The 17,054-nt window shown below is 38.0% G+C and overlaps 1 protein-coding gene across 2 annotated transcripts; it reads left to right on the forward strand.

The window, feature by feature from the left end:
• Positions 1 to 4,231: 4,231 nt before the first annotated feature.
• Positions 4,232 to 16,917, forward strand: GPRC6A (G protein-coupled receptor class C group 6 member A). 2 transcript variants are annotated; one of them, XM_015623522.1, is made up of 7 exons: positions 4,232 to 4,679; positions 5,635 to 5,938; positions 6,798 to 6,836; positions 7,731 to 8,558; positions 10,937 to 11,149; positions 12,577 to 12,700; positions 14,063 to 16,917. In XM_015623522.1, the coding sequence occupies exons 1-7, from the start codon at positions 4,486 to 4,488 to the stop codon at positions 15,181 to 15,183; spliced, it is 2,823 nt and encodes a 940-aa protein (XP_015479008.1). In that variant the 5' UTR covers positions 4,232 to 4,485; the 3' UTR covers positions 15,184 to 16,917. The 2 variants fall into 2 exon arrangements, with proteins under 2 accessions (XP_015479008.1, XP_015479009.1); XM_015623523.1 differs by lacking the exon at positions 6,798 to 6,836 and having other exon boundaries at positions 4,233 to 4,679.
• The last annotated feature ends 137 nt before the right edge of the window (positions 16,918 to 17,054 follow it).

The following is a 17,054-nucleotide window of genomic DNA, read 5'->3' on the forward strand; positions in this document are numbered from 1 at the left end:
AGTAAGTACAGGACACTAGAAGAAGAAAAATTTGAGTCCCCTCCTTTTATGTAGTAAAGGTATCAGTCTAGGATTGAGAGCAATCACTGGCAGAAGGACCCCTGGCCTCCAGCCTCTCAGGAGAAAGCCCAAATACCTAAGTTAGAGGTTTTCTTTCCCTCTGGGTGACCCTTTCACTACAGGCTGGGACCAAATATTTGCATTGTCAACAGATGAACAGGATTTTTTCTGTCTTGCTTTTCAATTAAAAGAGAATGAGATGGAACAAAGGAGAGAAATGAAATCTGGTGAAAAAATCTGAAAATGTTGTCTCAATAAGCTGGGTCATGCCTACCATGCTGGCTTTTATGAAAAATTGTCCTGCATCCAACCTATGTAGCTGACTCTCTTGGCTAGGTGGGATAGGATTAGGCTTGCTGCATTATTTTAAAAAAAACCAAACCAGGCACTTTACAAGAAAATTTAGTTTTGGAATGGCTAAAAATATTCCCTGTCAACATCAGAAAATTCAAATCCCCTGATTTTTTCATGTTAAAATTGTGTTTGACACATTAAATTGTAATTTAATCTAAGTATATTAAAATGTCAGAGAAAAGCTAAGTGAAACAAACATATCTGTCCTGAACAAAAAAATAAAAAATAAATTGTAGGCATTAGTTCAAATGTAGGCCTTTGATAACTCTGTTTTAAATTCTTATATCTTTTTTCTAGCATAAACAGCAGAGGTGAACTGAATATGTGCAACATGGATTATTGACTAAAACACTTTCTGTAAAAGAAGTTGCTATGAGACTGCCCAGGATGTCCCTGACAGTCCAGGAAGGAGGTTGAAGGCACTGCCATGTCCCAGCATCTCAGTTTTCCACCAGAAGTACTCCAATGAGTGCAAGGTTATTTGCATCAGGGGAAATTTAACTTTCAAGGAACATCAGGAGACACATTATAACATTGTGACCTGTTAAGGAAAAACAGGGTTTGTCCTTCCCATCATGCAGCTCAGCTGACACCCTCTAGAGGACAAACTCAATGAACTTGAAAATTGAGTTAGTTTGTTTCTCAGGAATTAATGTGAGCTGTTGGCTTCCATCCAAATTCCATTTCACTGTTGATGTATTTTTAATTTTTATCTTTGTTTGTTTTTTATAGCAAACCACAAATCAAAATAATGGATATTTGTCTTCCCATTCTTTTAATATTGATCTATATAGGCCCAAATAAAGAGAAGAATTTTTAAAAGGTATTTGAAATTATATAATGAAATACCTCCTTCTTCTTCCCCCCTCCATTGTTTAAACTTCTGTAAAAGAAATAAGAAATAAAAGAAATAAGGAAGAAATCATTGTGTTAAACACTATGGTCTATTGATCAAGACACCTGGCAATCCTAACCAATATTTAATCTTCTTAATGCAACTGATGGGATTTTATTTGAATGTTGCTGGCTTCTTCAAACAGGACAATTGCCATTGTGTCAGTGTAAGTCCTGTCTGAGTGAGGGGGGCTGCCCTACTCCTTCAAATAACAGTGAGAATATACAATTTTTTTCTTTCTTCCCTTAGCCTTTGTCATGTCTGGCAGAGGATTTTGCTATAGGTTGTATATTTGGAAACAGCACAGTTAAAATCAGTTTAAAATAGAAAGTCTTGAAAAGTGTCTTTCTCCTTTAGCAGTACCTGACTGGATGGGCTTCACAGAAAAGATATTCCTGTTGGAATCTAAGCCATTATCATCTTTGTGAGAAACAACAGCTAGGACAAAGAAGTTCGGCCAAAATGATATTTGTTTGTTTCATGGACAGTGTAGTCTCTTTTTGCTGGACAAAGCAACTTAGAGTTACAAAACTTTTTCTACACAAAAGCAGAAAGAGCGGTCCAGGTTTAGAGGCTGCAAAGACAGGCGGAGCAGGTGGTCCATTTCCAGGTGTTCACTGCTGTGAGGATTCACTCTGTTGGTCTCACATTCAAGTCATACACAGCTTCTCTTGTACATTTTTAACTGTGGGTCCTTTCAACACTTTGCCAAAAATTTACTAGGTGTAAATTTACAGAAGGTCACCTGAAGGATAAATGATGAGGGCTTGACAGGGCCATCCTCCACACCCCACCAACTCTGGTCCTTCTCAAAGCCCAGGTGGAAGAAGTAACCTTTTTGTCATGTCAACAAGTAACTTTGGGGCACACAGAGATACTGTCAGGACCTCTTTGTCTCCCACAAGATCCTCTAAAGCCTCTTAGAATTCATCTATGGCTCTCACAGTGGCTTTGGGATTGTTAGGTCCTGTTCGTCATGAAATTCCCCTGACTCTTACGGTTGAATCTACCTACCAGGAAATACTCCTGTGCTGGCAGCTGTGAAAGTCTAGTATTGTATCCATGATATATCACCACATTCAAAACAAGGAACCCTTTGTACTATACAATTATTTCTATTTCATCAAAGTGCCAAAGAAAAAGGATATTTGCAAATGGTTCAATACTGCAGTACCAAATTAGGCTGAGGTATCTTAGTAAGACTATTACATACTTCTCATCTCTAATAGTAATTATGAGATAGAGGTCTTGAAAACAAACAAAAACAGTAAAACCTCTTTTCTTTTGAAAATAACACTGTGGAATAAAATCCATGTAGTTGACTTGGAAGCACACCTCTTTTTATGTTGTTTTTATAAATAACATGAAATTATGCACCAATTATATGTGATGTTTATTTTGTCAACTTCCACTTTCCAAAGTGATAAAGTAAGGATTTTTTTATTTGTAGGTAAAATCCTCTTCTATAGAAATTAGTAGGTTTTTAAAGACTGGCCAGAGTAAAGTTCCTTTTCTGCTTCTAATCATAAACCATAACAAATTTGAAGTTTAAAATTATCAGTACTGTATTTCCATTGAGTCCTTATTACAATACTTAATGTTAAGCCCTTAAATGCTATGTTTTATACTAGTATTTCCTTCACATGGAAGGAAAGAAGTCATATGAAAGAAACACAGACTTTTATATTAAAATTAAGAGCCCAAATGTTATCTTAACCAGGGATTAACATTTGCACTTGCAAGTGTTTTGTCAGCTTAATACTTGCAAGTATTTTGTGTTGTAAATTTGCATTTACAAGAAATATCTTGGTTCTAAACAGATGTTTTACTACAAAGGGACTATTGTGAAAACAAGTAAAATATAGTAATTTGAATAATTTATACAGTATGCGTTATGCTTATTGAAAGGAATGCATAACAAACATTACATTTCTAATTTTCTTTGCCAGTAAATAAACCTTGGTTGAAATTTTCAAGATAAACCTAGATTTTATACAATCATAGACAATAAATGCTATGACTGAACCCATTCTTTTGGGAGTGTTTTGGCATGTTGCCAAAACAAGCAAAATCTGAATAAGCCATTAAAAGAAAACAGGAAATAAACTAATGTCAGAAACAGAGAAGGATTGTTGTCAGATTGTCTCCCTCATACAGATTGGTATTTATTAGCATAAGTCATGATTCTTCTAAGGAGTTATTAGCATAAGTCATGTTTCTTCTTCTTCTAAGGAGGTTCACTTTGATGTTTAAGTTGGGGTTTATGAAAGCTGAGAGTCCAGCTTCTGCTTCTCTTTTCCCTGAGTTCCCTTCTGGCACAGCATCTGATTCCTGTAAATCTGAGGGGAACAGTGGTGGTGAGAACAGCCACTTCCCATTCCTCCCACAGCACAGGAGTTTCTGTTCGTGAGCTGGTGCCTTCAGTCAGAAGAGGAAGAAAGCAAAAACTTGGAATAATTTATTATTGTTTCCCACTCTTCTGTGTTTGTCACAGCAGACTTGGCCTGGTTTGCAAATACAGAACCTGATCCAAAGCCCACTGAAGTCCCTAGGACATGTGCCTCAGAATCATGAATATTAACTTATCCAAATAATTTTTATACAAGGATTTAAAAGCATAAAAGGGTTTGAGAGAAAAGCAGTCTTTTGGTAGTTTGGGGCTGGGATTTTTGATCCAGAGTCTGATATAAAGCACACTGTGACAGGGGAGTCTTTTATATTTTAGCATTCTTTGGACCAGATTCTTAAAACATTGTCACAGCAGTATCGCTACTACCATATTACATGATTACTTCTTTGCACACTGCACTCAGTTGGAAGGAATTCAAAACAAGCCCAAATTTATACCAAAATATTTGCCACGTGTTTCAGATAAGGTATCAGAAACTTTGAACACAACATAAGAGATTTGCATTTCTTTTTAAACTCATTTATGTTTCTCCCTCCCTCTCCACTCTCACACCCCTGCACCCTCACAATTTATGTGACAGCACTGCTTTAGTACCTTCAATAAAATAGCCTGGTCCAGTGAGGCAAATACAAGCACCTTATGAGGTGTGACCAGCTTTTGAGTGCAGCCTTTGTCCTTTTCTGCTCTTTACAGATGACACAGGAGCCCTTGTTGGTGCTGCGGCTTGATTAACTCAGAGCTGGGTGTGAGCGAGCAAAACAGACTCATGGCATTTGTTATCTTTTTGATCCCCTGCCTTGTCCTCAGCATCGACTTTGCTTTCTCCTGCCAGAATGCTGACGACTTTGTGGGTGCCAGTTCTCCAGGGGACATCATTATTGGAGGATTGTTTGCAGTTCACAGTGAAATGCTGCATCCAGAAGAAGATCCCATCAAGCCAGTAATTCAGAATTGTGCTGGGTGAGTAATACTGGAAATTACACATTTTGCAAAGAAGAGAGCACTGACACTGTACATGTAAGTCTTATATTAAGGTCAACAAATTCTGGTTCTCTTGCTTTGCTTAGTCTAAAAATTCCTTGGACATCACATAAATTTCCTGTAAATTAAAACAAGATGACAGAACATGGCCAAGTTAAAATAAAAAATACTGCAGCTTACTGAGGAAGGGAATGAGCATTTTGTCTGTTATATTTGTATTTACAAGAAATATCTTGGTTGTACATAGATATTTTGATCCTATTTAAATTTCAGTATTTCAATTAATATATTAATTCATATATAAATATTTCATATTTCAATTATTGATCCCATTTCAATCTTCATAGATAATCAAATAGCCTGCTTAATCACCTGTTATAACATCCACTGGAGATGAGGGGAAATATCTGGGCTAATTTCATCAGGTCTGAAGAGTATTTTAGAAAACCAATGTAACCACTAGAAACCTTGATGTTTGAAATATTTTCTTCTATTCTGAAATATTTAGTGCTTCCTTTCCTTTGCTTCATGCTTTTGGTGAAAATAAATATGTTTTTAAAAAACTTACTGTGCAGGTGTAGTAAGCTGGAATATCTTCACTGACTCTGACAGAAGCTTCCTGAAGATACCACTTGCAAATTTTCATGTATCATGAAAATTAAACTTTTAGTACCTTTTTCTTTTCCAGAGAAAAAAAATTTATTCGGGTATATTTTAAGTTTTGTGTTTATTTTACTTAGACTCCCGTTAAATGAGAAAAAAAGTATGGTTTTTAATCTTTTGTACACTAAACCCAAGCAAATCACACAAAACTTACTACCCATCAGTTCTTCTCAGCAGTAGTAAAATTCTAAGGGATATGCTTGTAACAGAATTGCTTCACCCTTGCTTCCAGCAGTTTTTCTAAAAAATACCACCTATGTTTCTCTGCCAGCTTCGAAATCCAAGTTTTTCTTCAGACACTTGCAATGATACACGCTATTGAAACCATCAACAACTCAACGCTGTTATCTGGAGTTACTCTGGGCTATGAAATCTACGACACGTGTGCAGAAGTTACAAAAGCCATGGCATCTGCTCTGAGATTTCTGTCTAAATTCAATTCTTCTGAGGATGCTGTGGAGTTCAAGTGTAACTACTCAGACTACATCCCGAGAGTCAAGGCAGTCACTGGAGCCAGCTACTCAGAGGTGTCGATGGCAGTGTCAAGGCTGCTGGCTTTGCAATTAATCCCACAGGTAGGTTTGAGGTTCAGATTTACCATTCTAAGAATACAGGCTCTGATCCCAGGAATTGCAAAAGCCACATATTTACTACAGGACAGGATTTGGTTTATCCTAAGGACATCAGAATGGGTGGGCTTCAAGTGGAAGCCTTGATTCACTTGCCCAAAGAAAGGCAGTAAAGGATATTTTGTATACCCAAGGCGCATTTATCCAAGTGTTTTTTCAGGGTTGTCCTGGGTTCTTGTCAGCCTGGCCATGCCTTTAGTCAGTCCTGGTTACTCCAGTGTGCCTTGGATTACACTCAAGGACTTTGTTCAGGCAGAAAAGTTACAGCTGCCATGTCTAGTTTGCCTGGTGGTGAATATAACAACACTCAGTCTCAAGCTAGAAAAGAAAAAAAAAAAAAAAGGAGACCAGATGAAATCTGGCCAGGAATTCAGGAATTCTCTGAAGCCCAAGAGAAATTAGGTGCTGGAGTCAGTTAAAACTATGGACAGGGAAGTGAGGAAGATTGCTCTAAAACAAAGATTTACTCCTGGTACTCTTCCTCTTCAAACAATTGTAGAAGTGAAGGAATACAACAGTTCAGATCCACACAAGTCCTTCCCAAAATATCCTTTTCTATTTCTGACTTCTCTAGGACTAGCACAGTCCCACATTTGTGCTTAGGCCTGTGCTGCCTTCCTACTGTCACCCTTGTAAAAAAATTGGGGTCAAGGCCAGGACTAACAAGGAAGAAGCAGAGCCACACCATCCTATCTTGCAGATTTTTGGTTTTGGCAATAGATGTAAATTAACCAAATAAGTGGAAAAGACATAAAATCTGAACCAAAGATAACTTCTAACTGAATCTTCTCCTCTGCAATGGTAGGAAGTAATTCTGACCTCCAACGCCACCACAGGAACTGTAGTAAGTATGAAAACTAAAATGCCACACTTGAACATAATCAAAAGGCAAGTGACTACAAAAATCTGCAGTAGGGCATAGATGAAAAATGGGAGCCAACAGATTTTTCTTATCAATAACACCTGCAGTGTTCTGACACAGTAAGATTTTGGTATCCCCTCCAGTGAGGTGACTCTCATTTTGGAAAGCTTAAATTTATTTTTTAAGAACTGTCAAGCAATACAGTAGAAAAAAAGTTCCAGCAAAAAAAGTAAGAAAGGGTTAAAATGGGAGATATTTAAATAGCAATGTTCTTTTTATGTTTTCTAGCTACATTCACAAGAAAAAATATAATAAATCATTTGTATGAAAGAATTATAGCATTTTGTATTATCAGTTACTCTTTGTCTGTTGAAAGTCTCCCAACAGATTTAATGATCCTTTTGAAATATTATAATTAAATACTGGGGAGAAAATATACATATATATATGTAAGCCATACTAACATGCTGTGATAGGAAAATACTACAAGAGTTCTAGCAATTAGAATAGAGACTCAAAAAAAGCCAATATTTTAAATATTGTTTTGAAGAACATGTTGACCGTATCTGAAAGGAGTAAACCATAATTTTTATACCATCAATTCTGCCGTATCCATTTTGAAAGATTTTGCTCTGGGCCTTTATTGAATTGTGTGGAAGAGAGTAGAAAAAAAAGTGTAACTGGTACTGGGCACAAGTCTGCATCTAAGAGCAGAGGGAGAGAACCTGCCCCCTTTGGCTGCAACTGGTTGATGCTCACTCTCAGGAGGAGGGAGCCCAGGTCAGGTGGGAAGAAAGAGCAATCATGGCAGCTTTGGATCTCTTGGCATACTTTGGAGGAGACTGCATCCATAACTGAATTGTTCGCTCTTCCTAGGTCAGTCCTGCATCATCAGCTGAAATCCTCAGTGACAAAATCAGGTTTCCTTCTTTCTTCAGGACTATCCCCAGTGATTTTCACCAGACAAGAGCAATGACTCGTTTGATCTGTGAATCTGGGTGGAACTGGATCGGAGTAATAGCCACTGATGATGACAATGGGCGGTTCGCTCTGGAGAGCTTTGGGGTCCAGGCCATGGCGAACAATGTTTGCATAGCCTTTAAAGAGATGCTGCCAGCCTATCTCTCTGACAGCACCTTTCACACCAAAGTTGATAATGCAATTGAGAAGATTGTCAAGGAAACAAGAGTAAATGTTATTGTCGTCTTTATGAGACAGTTCCACGTGCTCAAACTATTCAAGAAGGCAATTGAGAGGAATGTTAATAAAATTTGGATTGCCAGTGATAACTGGTCAGCTGCAGTCAAGATCAGTACAATTCCCAATATCAGACAGCTAGGAACAGTTGTGGGATTTGGATTTAAAAGTGGGGATGTCTCCTCATTCCAAGAGTTTCTGAGAAACCTTCATGAAAAGCCCACTGAAAACAACAAGTTTTTACGTGAATATATTATGCTTTTGTCAATCTGTGCACACCTGGAATATCATGATTTTCAAACATGCATTGCAAACCAATCCCAGGATGATCTATTGGAAAATGATGGGAGTAAACCCCAGATCTGGAGAGACGATTTTTTGAATGCTAATGTTGAACCAGGATTTATCCATAGTACTATACTTGCAGTCTATGCTATAGCCCATGCCATTAAAGGGCAATGCAAAGACAGAGACTGCAAGGATCCATCTGCCTTTACTCCCTGGGAGGTATGATGCTAATTCTTTCAGGTCTCCTTCTCTCTGCCTAACTTTCATCACATTTTTGCTCCCATGTTCCTGGAGATAAAACCTTGGTCCTTTTACTAAACAACTAAATGACTTATCAGCTATTTGACCAATAGTAGTTGGTCCCATTGCTGCAAACCATTGTTGCAAACCATCTCTTGAGAGATGGGGATACTGCAGGATAGGAGCAATCACCAAAGAATCTCAATTTTCCTTTCTCTCTTTCTCTCACCATTGCATCTGTTTCATCTTAATTCAAGTATTTTCCTCTACAATGAGTCTCTACTTGAAACTGAAAATGTAATACATTACATTATACTTCTCTCTGATCTTGGCATATATAAAGACATAATCTCTAAGATGGGTGAGGTACTTGTTATCACACTACTGGGTGGGTAAAGAAGAGGAAAAATCAGACAAGTAAACCTGACCTGACCTTTTACCCAACAACCTGCTCAGGACTATTCACTTTTACACACTTTTACTCAGAGGATTAAACAAATGTTCATTTAAAAGTCAAACAACCTCTGAAGCGCCCTGATTTGTTACTCTGATTTGCTCTGACCTCTTATCCCAGGTCAGGGCAGGTCAAACCCAGATACAGGATTTGAAAAAAAAACCAAAAACTAACCAATAACCCAGTAACAATCAGACTTTTGCATGAATTAATAAACTCTAATGTGACAAATGCAGGACTACTTTGTGGGAATGCAGATTTATGGAGCTACATTTACATAATAACTGAACTAAATTCCAAACCATCCAAATTAAAAGTCCTTTTAAGTTGTTAAGTGCTTGTGAAGAGAACTGAAAGAGATAGTTATTTCCCCCGTGATGTTTTCATAGCATGTTTCTTCTACATGAAAATTCAATCCTCTAGAAAGGGAGGCATATATCTACAGAAAAACCTTGGGATCCAAATAATCCATATCATACATCTCCATATACAAGGAAACAATAGAGTGATTGTTGTTATAGACTGCAAAAATAATAACCAGTTGCACCAAAATGTTGCTAAATATTAGCCCCTTCTCTCTGAAACTCAAGATGTATTCAAAAAGCTCTGGTGTTCTCATAATGTTAGATAAATTGAAAAAGTGGAGAAGAGAAGAATTAAATGACTAGTCTGAGTATATATAATTAAAAAAACCCTATTCAGTTCCACCCAACTATGCATCATCCAAATAAAATGCACCAATCAAATTGGTTAGAAACATACCAGTTCTTCATAAATTATATAAGCATTCAAATAAATTACACTAAAAAATGAAAAAAATGGCATATTATACACACCAGATGTGTTACATATATTTGACAAAGCCTATCGAGGTAGTATACCTGTCAGCACATTTAATTGTGTTAAATGCTATGAATATCACAAATGGACCCATGTAAGAGCATGCTTTTCAAATGCAGTTGAACTCTGCCTTTCACCAAACACTGAATCTTTTTTCTTGTCAGTTAATTACTGTTGCCAAAAATCACTAGGTCTGCAAAATAAGAAAGCTTGTGTTTCAATTAAGAACCATGGCAGCAAATGGGAGTACTCCTATGATCTCCCCATGAACTGGGAGTAGGGATATATAGATATATAATGTGCCTTAACCTGTCCTATTCTAGATTCACACAGACCTTGTTTGATCTGTCTGTGATGAGGGAGGCAGAAGTTTTCCCCTGTTGAACAGAATGGATTGCAATATGAAGCTGGACAGTGGCCTTAAGAAAGCATCTTTGGTTTGGTATTTCCCGTGACCTATCAAATACAGCCTTGCTGTGTATTGTTGCCATTGTGCCATTGATCTTGTCATCTGAGCAAATTGGCATATATTGTTCTTTGATTATTTACAGTTTTGAATCTCACCTTGCCATACACAATTTCAGCCAGAGTCACAGCTGGGAACAGTGCTAGAAACTTCCAGACATGCTAAGGGAATTTACTCTGGAAGCAAACGTTGCCCAGATTGACTCTGCTGACTGTAAAGTAACAATGGGAGCACTGTACACCACTGTTCTCTACAAGAAGGGGAGTGCCTAAAGATTCTTAGTTTTTGCATGCAAAAATATTTTCTCACTGAATATCACACCAAAATTTTCAAGGCTGGAAAAAAATAACCCTATTATTATGATTTTATGAAATTATTATTCTTTTTATTAATTGGTTTTTAAGGCCAACAAGGTTGTACATAGAATGTAATTCTGTAAACAAAACTAATTTTAATTTTAATTTTTCTCTTACTTCTAAAAGCATTTCTTTTTAACTTGATGTTATCAAATCAAATTATCATATGTTAAACTACTCAGTTTGTCACACTGACATGATATTGGTACTGTATGTTATCACTCCTTACACTTATGTGCAGCTCCTTGAAGAACTTAAAAAAGTTATCGTCATTGATGATGATAAGGAAGTCAAGTTTGACTCCAATGGAGATATGAGCACCAGCTATGATGTCCTTCTTTGGAAAGAAATTGATGGCCACATGGAAATCATCACTATGGCAGAATATGATGCAGAGAAAGGTGGCTTTATCTTTGAGGATGAAGAGAAAAAAAAAGATTTTCTGGCTTTGAAGGTAACTTTTGATTTGCTGACATAACGTGTGAAATTTGTTTCAGATAATTTTTTTCTCCCTGCAGCACTTGCAACTGAATCATGTGTCAGCTAGAAATCTCTTGTGTGGTTTAATGTTTTCCTCTTAGAGCAAAGAATCCTTTCTGAGTTTATTCAATCCTTTTCATACACCCTGAGATGCATGTTAGCCTGTGAATAGGCTCAATGATACAAAATTTATTTATTTCTCCAGAATGCCCCTAGAAGGTTATGTCTATCCTAAGGATGCTATTCCAGAAGCTTACAAAGGGATTTTAAAATAAAAAAAATGATACTGTGTAAAAAAGCCCTCATTTATGTACTACTTTTTTTTTTTTAAATGAAGGTTCAGATGTGTTGACTTTATTGTTTAAAAAAAAAAAAAAACCCAAAAAACCAAACAAAAAAAAAACAACAACCAAAAACAAACAGCAAAAAAAAGGTTTTGGTGTTTATTTGTTCCTGTTAGTGCAGGGGGTCAGCATCATGAGTAGGTGGTGCCACCTGGAGCCCCAGCACTGGTGTAGACAGGACTAGCGGGTGGCTCTGGCCAGTTCCAGCTGGACAATCTGTGCTCTGTGCATGGGTAGAGGTCTGAGTTGCAAGGCATTCCCCACTAATGGGACAGGGAGAGGCTGCTTACTAGGTGGGCTGAATTCTCCACATGTGAACTTAGCTGAGGACAAAAGGAAACCTCAAACTTTGTGCCCCTTTGTGGTGCAAGGAAATGTCTCCACCTCGTTGTAAAGACCATCTTGGAAGGAGAGGAGATTGCAATGTGCCTCAGGACAGATCATTTGACAAAAAATAGTCTTTGGAAGGAAGACCTGAAGTGAGACCTCAAGAGAAGGCCCTGATCACACACTCAGGAGTGGAGCCTCATGACTCAGAGATAAGCTGGCAAGGGTCAGGAGTGCCAGAGCTGCAGTACAGAGCACCCTCCGAATTGTCTTCTTCAGGCCAAGGTGTCCCTCCTGGGCTCTGAGCAGCTGAAAGTATGAGAGTATCAGGATCTCATTTGTGAAGCAGCTCACTCAAATTCCCCATCAGATGCTTCTGTGCGTCCTTTGAAGATGATCCCCAGTAAACACAGGTTCAAAGCTGAACGAAAGACTTTGATCTAGATTTTAAAGGTACACACAAATCCAGGGATTAACATTCAGGGCCCAAAAATAAAATTATCAGGTAAATAATGCCCCATTCTATTACTCATTGACTGTGTTGAGGAAATACAAGAAATTTGACTCTACAACGTCTCTTTTTCAACATAATTTTCAGATTTCCTTAAAATATGTGTGATATGAAAAGAAATACAAATTTCAAAAATCCTGGAGGTTTATATTAATGCTCTCTTGTAATTAGCTGTACCTGAGATGATGATCTCTTTTTTTTTCCCTCTGCACACTGCAGAAGGTTCAGTCAACATGTTCCCAGCACTGCAGGCCAGGCCAGGTAAAAAAGGTTACAGAAAGTCCACACACATGCTGCTATGAGTGTATTTACTGCCCAGAAAACCATTACAGCAACCAAACAGGTAAAAAATTTGTATCCAAATAAAGGTTTATTTATACATCAATGCAATTGTTTTGCTTGGATATAATGTGCCTTGAGAACCTTGGGTTAAATTTTGGAATGGGATTTAAATATTTTTCTATGATCAGTTTCCTGTAAAACTTGGTATAAATGCTTCTTAAAAGGCCAAGTTTAAAAAAATTAGATTTTCCAGCTGACTAGCATTACCCTTTGCTAGGATGGAAATTCTGGCTGATTTATCAGTGAGATTTACTCTCATTAAATAGAGTCTTTCCTCCCTATCTTTCTGTAGTACATTCAGTCCAGTAAGGAGAAATTTCTTGACTTTCTGTGTGGTGAGACACTGGAATGTACTGTCCAGAGAAGTTGTTGTGGTTGCCTCATTCTCAGAAGTGTTCAGGACCAGGCAGGATGGAGCTCTGGGCAACCTGGTGTAGTGAAAGGTGTCCACACCCCAGCTCAGGAAATGGGACTAGATCATCTTTGAAAGTCCCTTCCAACCCAAACCATTCTATAAGCCTATGAACCTATGAAATTTAAGGCTATTTATTTTGCTTAACAGCACATTTTGTGTCTTACCTCAGAGTACTGTGCAATTTGATATGACTGTACAGCAATATTTTCTAGTATCAAATCTGAGGTATACTTTACCACTGGTTTAAGCAAAATCTTTTAAAGGGGAAAATTAAATATGGAGGAGATGGAATTAAGAAAATTAAAGTAGCATGCACTTTTAACATACTGAGAGCAGAAGAAAAGTTAATTTTATCTTCTTACTCAATTAATTGTGAAATTTCTCCATTCCACAGAATAGGAATTGCAAAACAAAAGTACCTTTCAAATCATAACCTAAAGCAATGTTTGTTCTTCCTGTTGTATTTTAAAAGCCATCTGTAACAAGAATATTTAGGGTGTTTTCTTGTTAAAACAGACAAATTAAAGAAAAACAGTTCAAATTTTTGCAAGAGAATTGATTACTCTAGATTAATTGTTCAGGTTGCAATTAAAGTTTGCCTGTCCAGAGCTCCAGCCAGGCCCCATTTCACTGGTCAGTAATGAGCAGGACCGCTTTAGCACCCTGTTCATTTTCCCTCCTTGGCCCTGGCTGCAGGCAAGGCTTGCTCCAGCTGCCAGGGAGCTCCAGGCACCTGTCCTTAGCTCCTTGTGCCACTGCCACCGCAGCCACCGCAGCCCTGCAGCTCCTCCCGCTGGACAGCGACGGCCGCCATCAGGAGCAGTCAGACCCATCTTTTCCCTTTAGCATCCCTTCCCACATTGCTCCTTTATCTCAAGTCCCTACAATCCTCTTTGCAGTTTATTAACTTCGGGGTTCTAAGACATCTTCCTTTTTTTCTGCTTCCAGACATGGATTACTGCTACCGATGTAACAACAAAACCTACTGGGCTCCCATCAACAGCTCCACGTGCTACAGAAAGACAATCTATTTCCTTGCCTGGACTGACTGGTTTGCTATCTTCCTCCTCCTCCTCTCTGCTTTCGGGGTTGTGTTGGTTTTGTCCATTTGTGTAATATTTACCAAAAACTTGGACACACCAGTCGTAAAGGCATCTGGTGGTCTGACTGTCTGCTATATTATTCTCTTCAGCCACTTCTTAATTTTTTTAAGCACTGTCTTCTTCATAGATGTACCCACAGAATTCAAATGTAAAACTAGGCAAGCACTCTTTGGCATAAGTTTTACGCTCTGCATTTCATGTATTTTAATAAAGTCACTAAAAATTTTATTAGCTTTCAGCTTTGATCCCAAGCTTCAAAATTTCCTGAAATGCATGTATAAACCTATTCCCACTGTGGTCACCTGCACTGGAATTCAAGTTATCATTTGCACCTTCTGGCTAATATTTAACACACCTTTTGTAAATCAAAATTTCTCAATCCCAAGAGCAATAATACTGGAATGCAATGAGGGGTCCATTGTAGCTTTTGGGATTATGTTGGGCTACATCGCTGCCCTAGCATTTATTTGCTTCATATTTGCATTTAAAGGTAGGAAGTTGCCAGAGAATTACAATGAAGCTAAATTCATCACTTTTGGCATGCTAATTTACTTTATAGCATGGATCGTATTTATCCCTGTCTACGCAACTACATTTGGCAAATACTTGCCAGCAGTGGAAATCATTGTTGTATTAATATCTAACTATGGAATCCTCTGCTGCACTTTTCTTCCAAAATGCTATATCATCATTTACAAGCAGGAGACAAACACAAAATCTGCCTTTCTCAAAATGGTTTACACTTACTCCTCTAAGAGTGCAGGCAGCGTTGCTGTTAGCCAGGTTTCTTTAGATTCAAAATCTTCCAGCCTGCAAGCTACTATCACAGAGCCATGTAAAACTGAGAATGACTCTGTGAATGGAAACTGCCATTTCCCAGTGCCTAGGCAGCCACTAATAAAAGGCAAAGTTCTTCCTAAAAATGCTACAAGGAGTATGGTCAGAAAAAGAGTCTCCAGCATATGACTGGCCAGTGTTAAGCACTGGAAGTTAAAAAGCCATTTTAGGGAGCCATTTCTCTTTCAGATCTTTTTCCTTTTGATATCCCCAAGGAGGGCAGGCCATGTGAAACACCTTTTCCTGTAGTTAGGTGGTTACCCATTACCAGATCTGAAAGGCATTCCTGACTCACAGAGTCCATCCCTTGCTCCTGCAAACTCCCTGATGCACAGTCCTCTTCAGCAGCTCCCTTCCTTCCCCATCCAGCCCACATAGACCTGTGGGAACCTATTCTGCAACCTCCCTTCCTCAAGTGAGGCAGAAGCATCACAAATTTTTTATTTCTCACAGTCATATAAGTGGCACCACATGAGCTTTCTCACTTATTTTGCCTCTTTGATGCTCATTTGTTTAAGGAGCTCTTCTACTCATCTGGCCCCATTTTACAGATCAAAGAGAACCTTGTCCCAGGCTTTGTTTGCCAAGATAAACACGTCCAGTCCTTTAGTCTCCACTTTTAAGATAGGCTTTCCATTCTTCTGAACTTCCAAAAGTAACTCTTTTCATCTGGTATCAGTGAATCTTTTTGTTTTCCTCCCAAAATTGCACATCTTACTCCAGATGAATGTTGTAGTAACATTTAAAGTCCCTTGTGTTTACCAGCATGGTAATGAACTAGAGACAGATCTATAAAGAAATTACAGAATTCTTCTGGAGCTCTGTAGTTATACATATGTTCATTTGCCTTTTTTCCCCATACTCAGAAGAAACACAGTGATTCACCTCATTCACCTCTGATATATGACGAGAACGAGCCCCAGGTGTCCTTTTATTTGAGAGTGTAAAGTCAATGTGTAATGGCAAAACTTAAAACCACTAATTGATTCCTCTCATTAGCATAAATAATGTAATGACCATCATGAGTCAGTACCAGCATGAGCGCATCCTGGAAAATTTAAGGGGTTGATATATATTTTTAAAAAATGTGATTTTCAATGAGAACATGACAATGCATTATTATGATACACAGAAAGAGCACAAGGATGACATGATCTGGACTGTCTCTGCTCTGTAGTTCCATGCAGTTCCATGTAGTTCCATGAGCACAGCTGTGCTGTGCCTTCTGTGTGAGAGGCAAAGGGCACATTCAGAGAAGGAGGAATTTTTCTGTCAGGGTAATGGTACCACAGAGCTTTTTCAGACAGAGCTTAAACACCAAAGCTATGCTGTCAATACCGGAACAGGAACAGGAAAATACTTTTCCATATTCATAAAGCCCAATAGAAACTTTGCTATTTTAAGTTCTGTGCCATGTTACTGTGAGGTAATACTAAAATCCTTGATATTGTGTATCTATGAAGGTATTTTAAAGTAATTTGAAAGGCAAGAGTGCAATTCACATATAGATTTGTGTAAATACATATGTTATGTTGCTGACTGTAGGAATGAAGGATTATATGTATATATTTATATGTTGAATGCTGTTTGTACTTCAGTTGTGGAAAATACCTTTCTGCATATGAAATTATGCATGATAAGCTAAAATGCCTGAAATTTGACTGCCAATGCAGCAAGAAGTCTTCCCCTAAAAGAGAGAAGCAAAGCTTTACATTACATGCACAAACTGTCAGCAATCAGCTGGTTAGAAAAGTGAATTTGGCTGGAATGTTGTACCTGTGTTTATTGTTTTCAAAAGTGTTGAGTGTAGCATGCCTTGAAGCTATATGAAAGGGAATGATTAAAGCCATATTGATATTTAAATTTGAGTTGGTTCACTTAATTTCCTTACCTGTCCCCATGAGCTTATGTTTGGCCTTGGACAACATACACCTGTAAGGTGTTTCCACTGTAGACCTCAGCCTGCTTAGAAACATCCTTTAGATTGAAAGCTGTGTATG

This window comes from Parus major, chromosome 3, assembly GCF_001522545.3.
Source record: "Parus major isolate Abel chromosome 3, Parus_major1.1, whole genome shotgun sequence".
Taxonomy (NCBI): Eukaryota; Metazoa; Chordata; class Aves; order Passeriformes; family Paridae; genus Parus; species Parus major.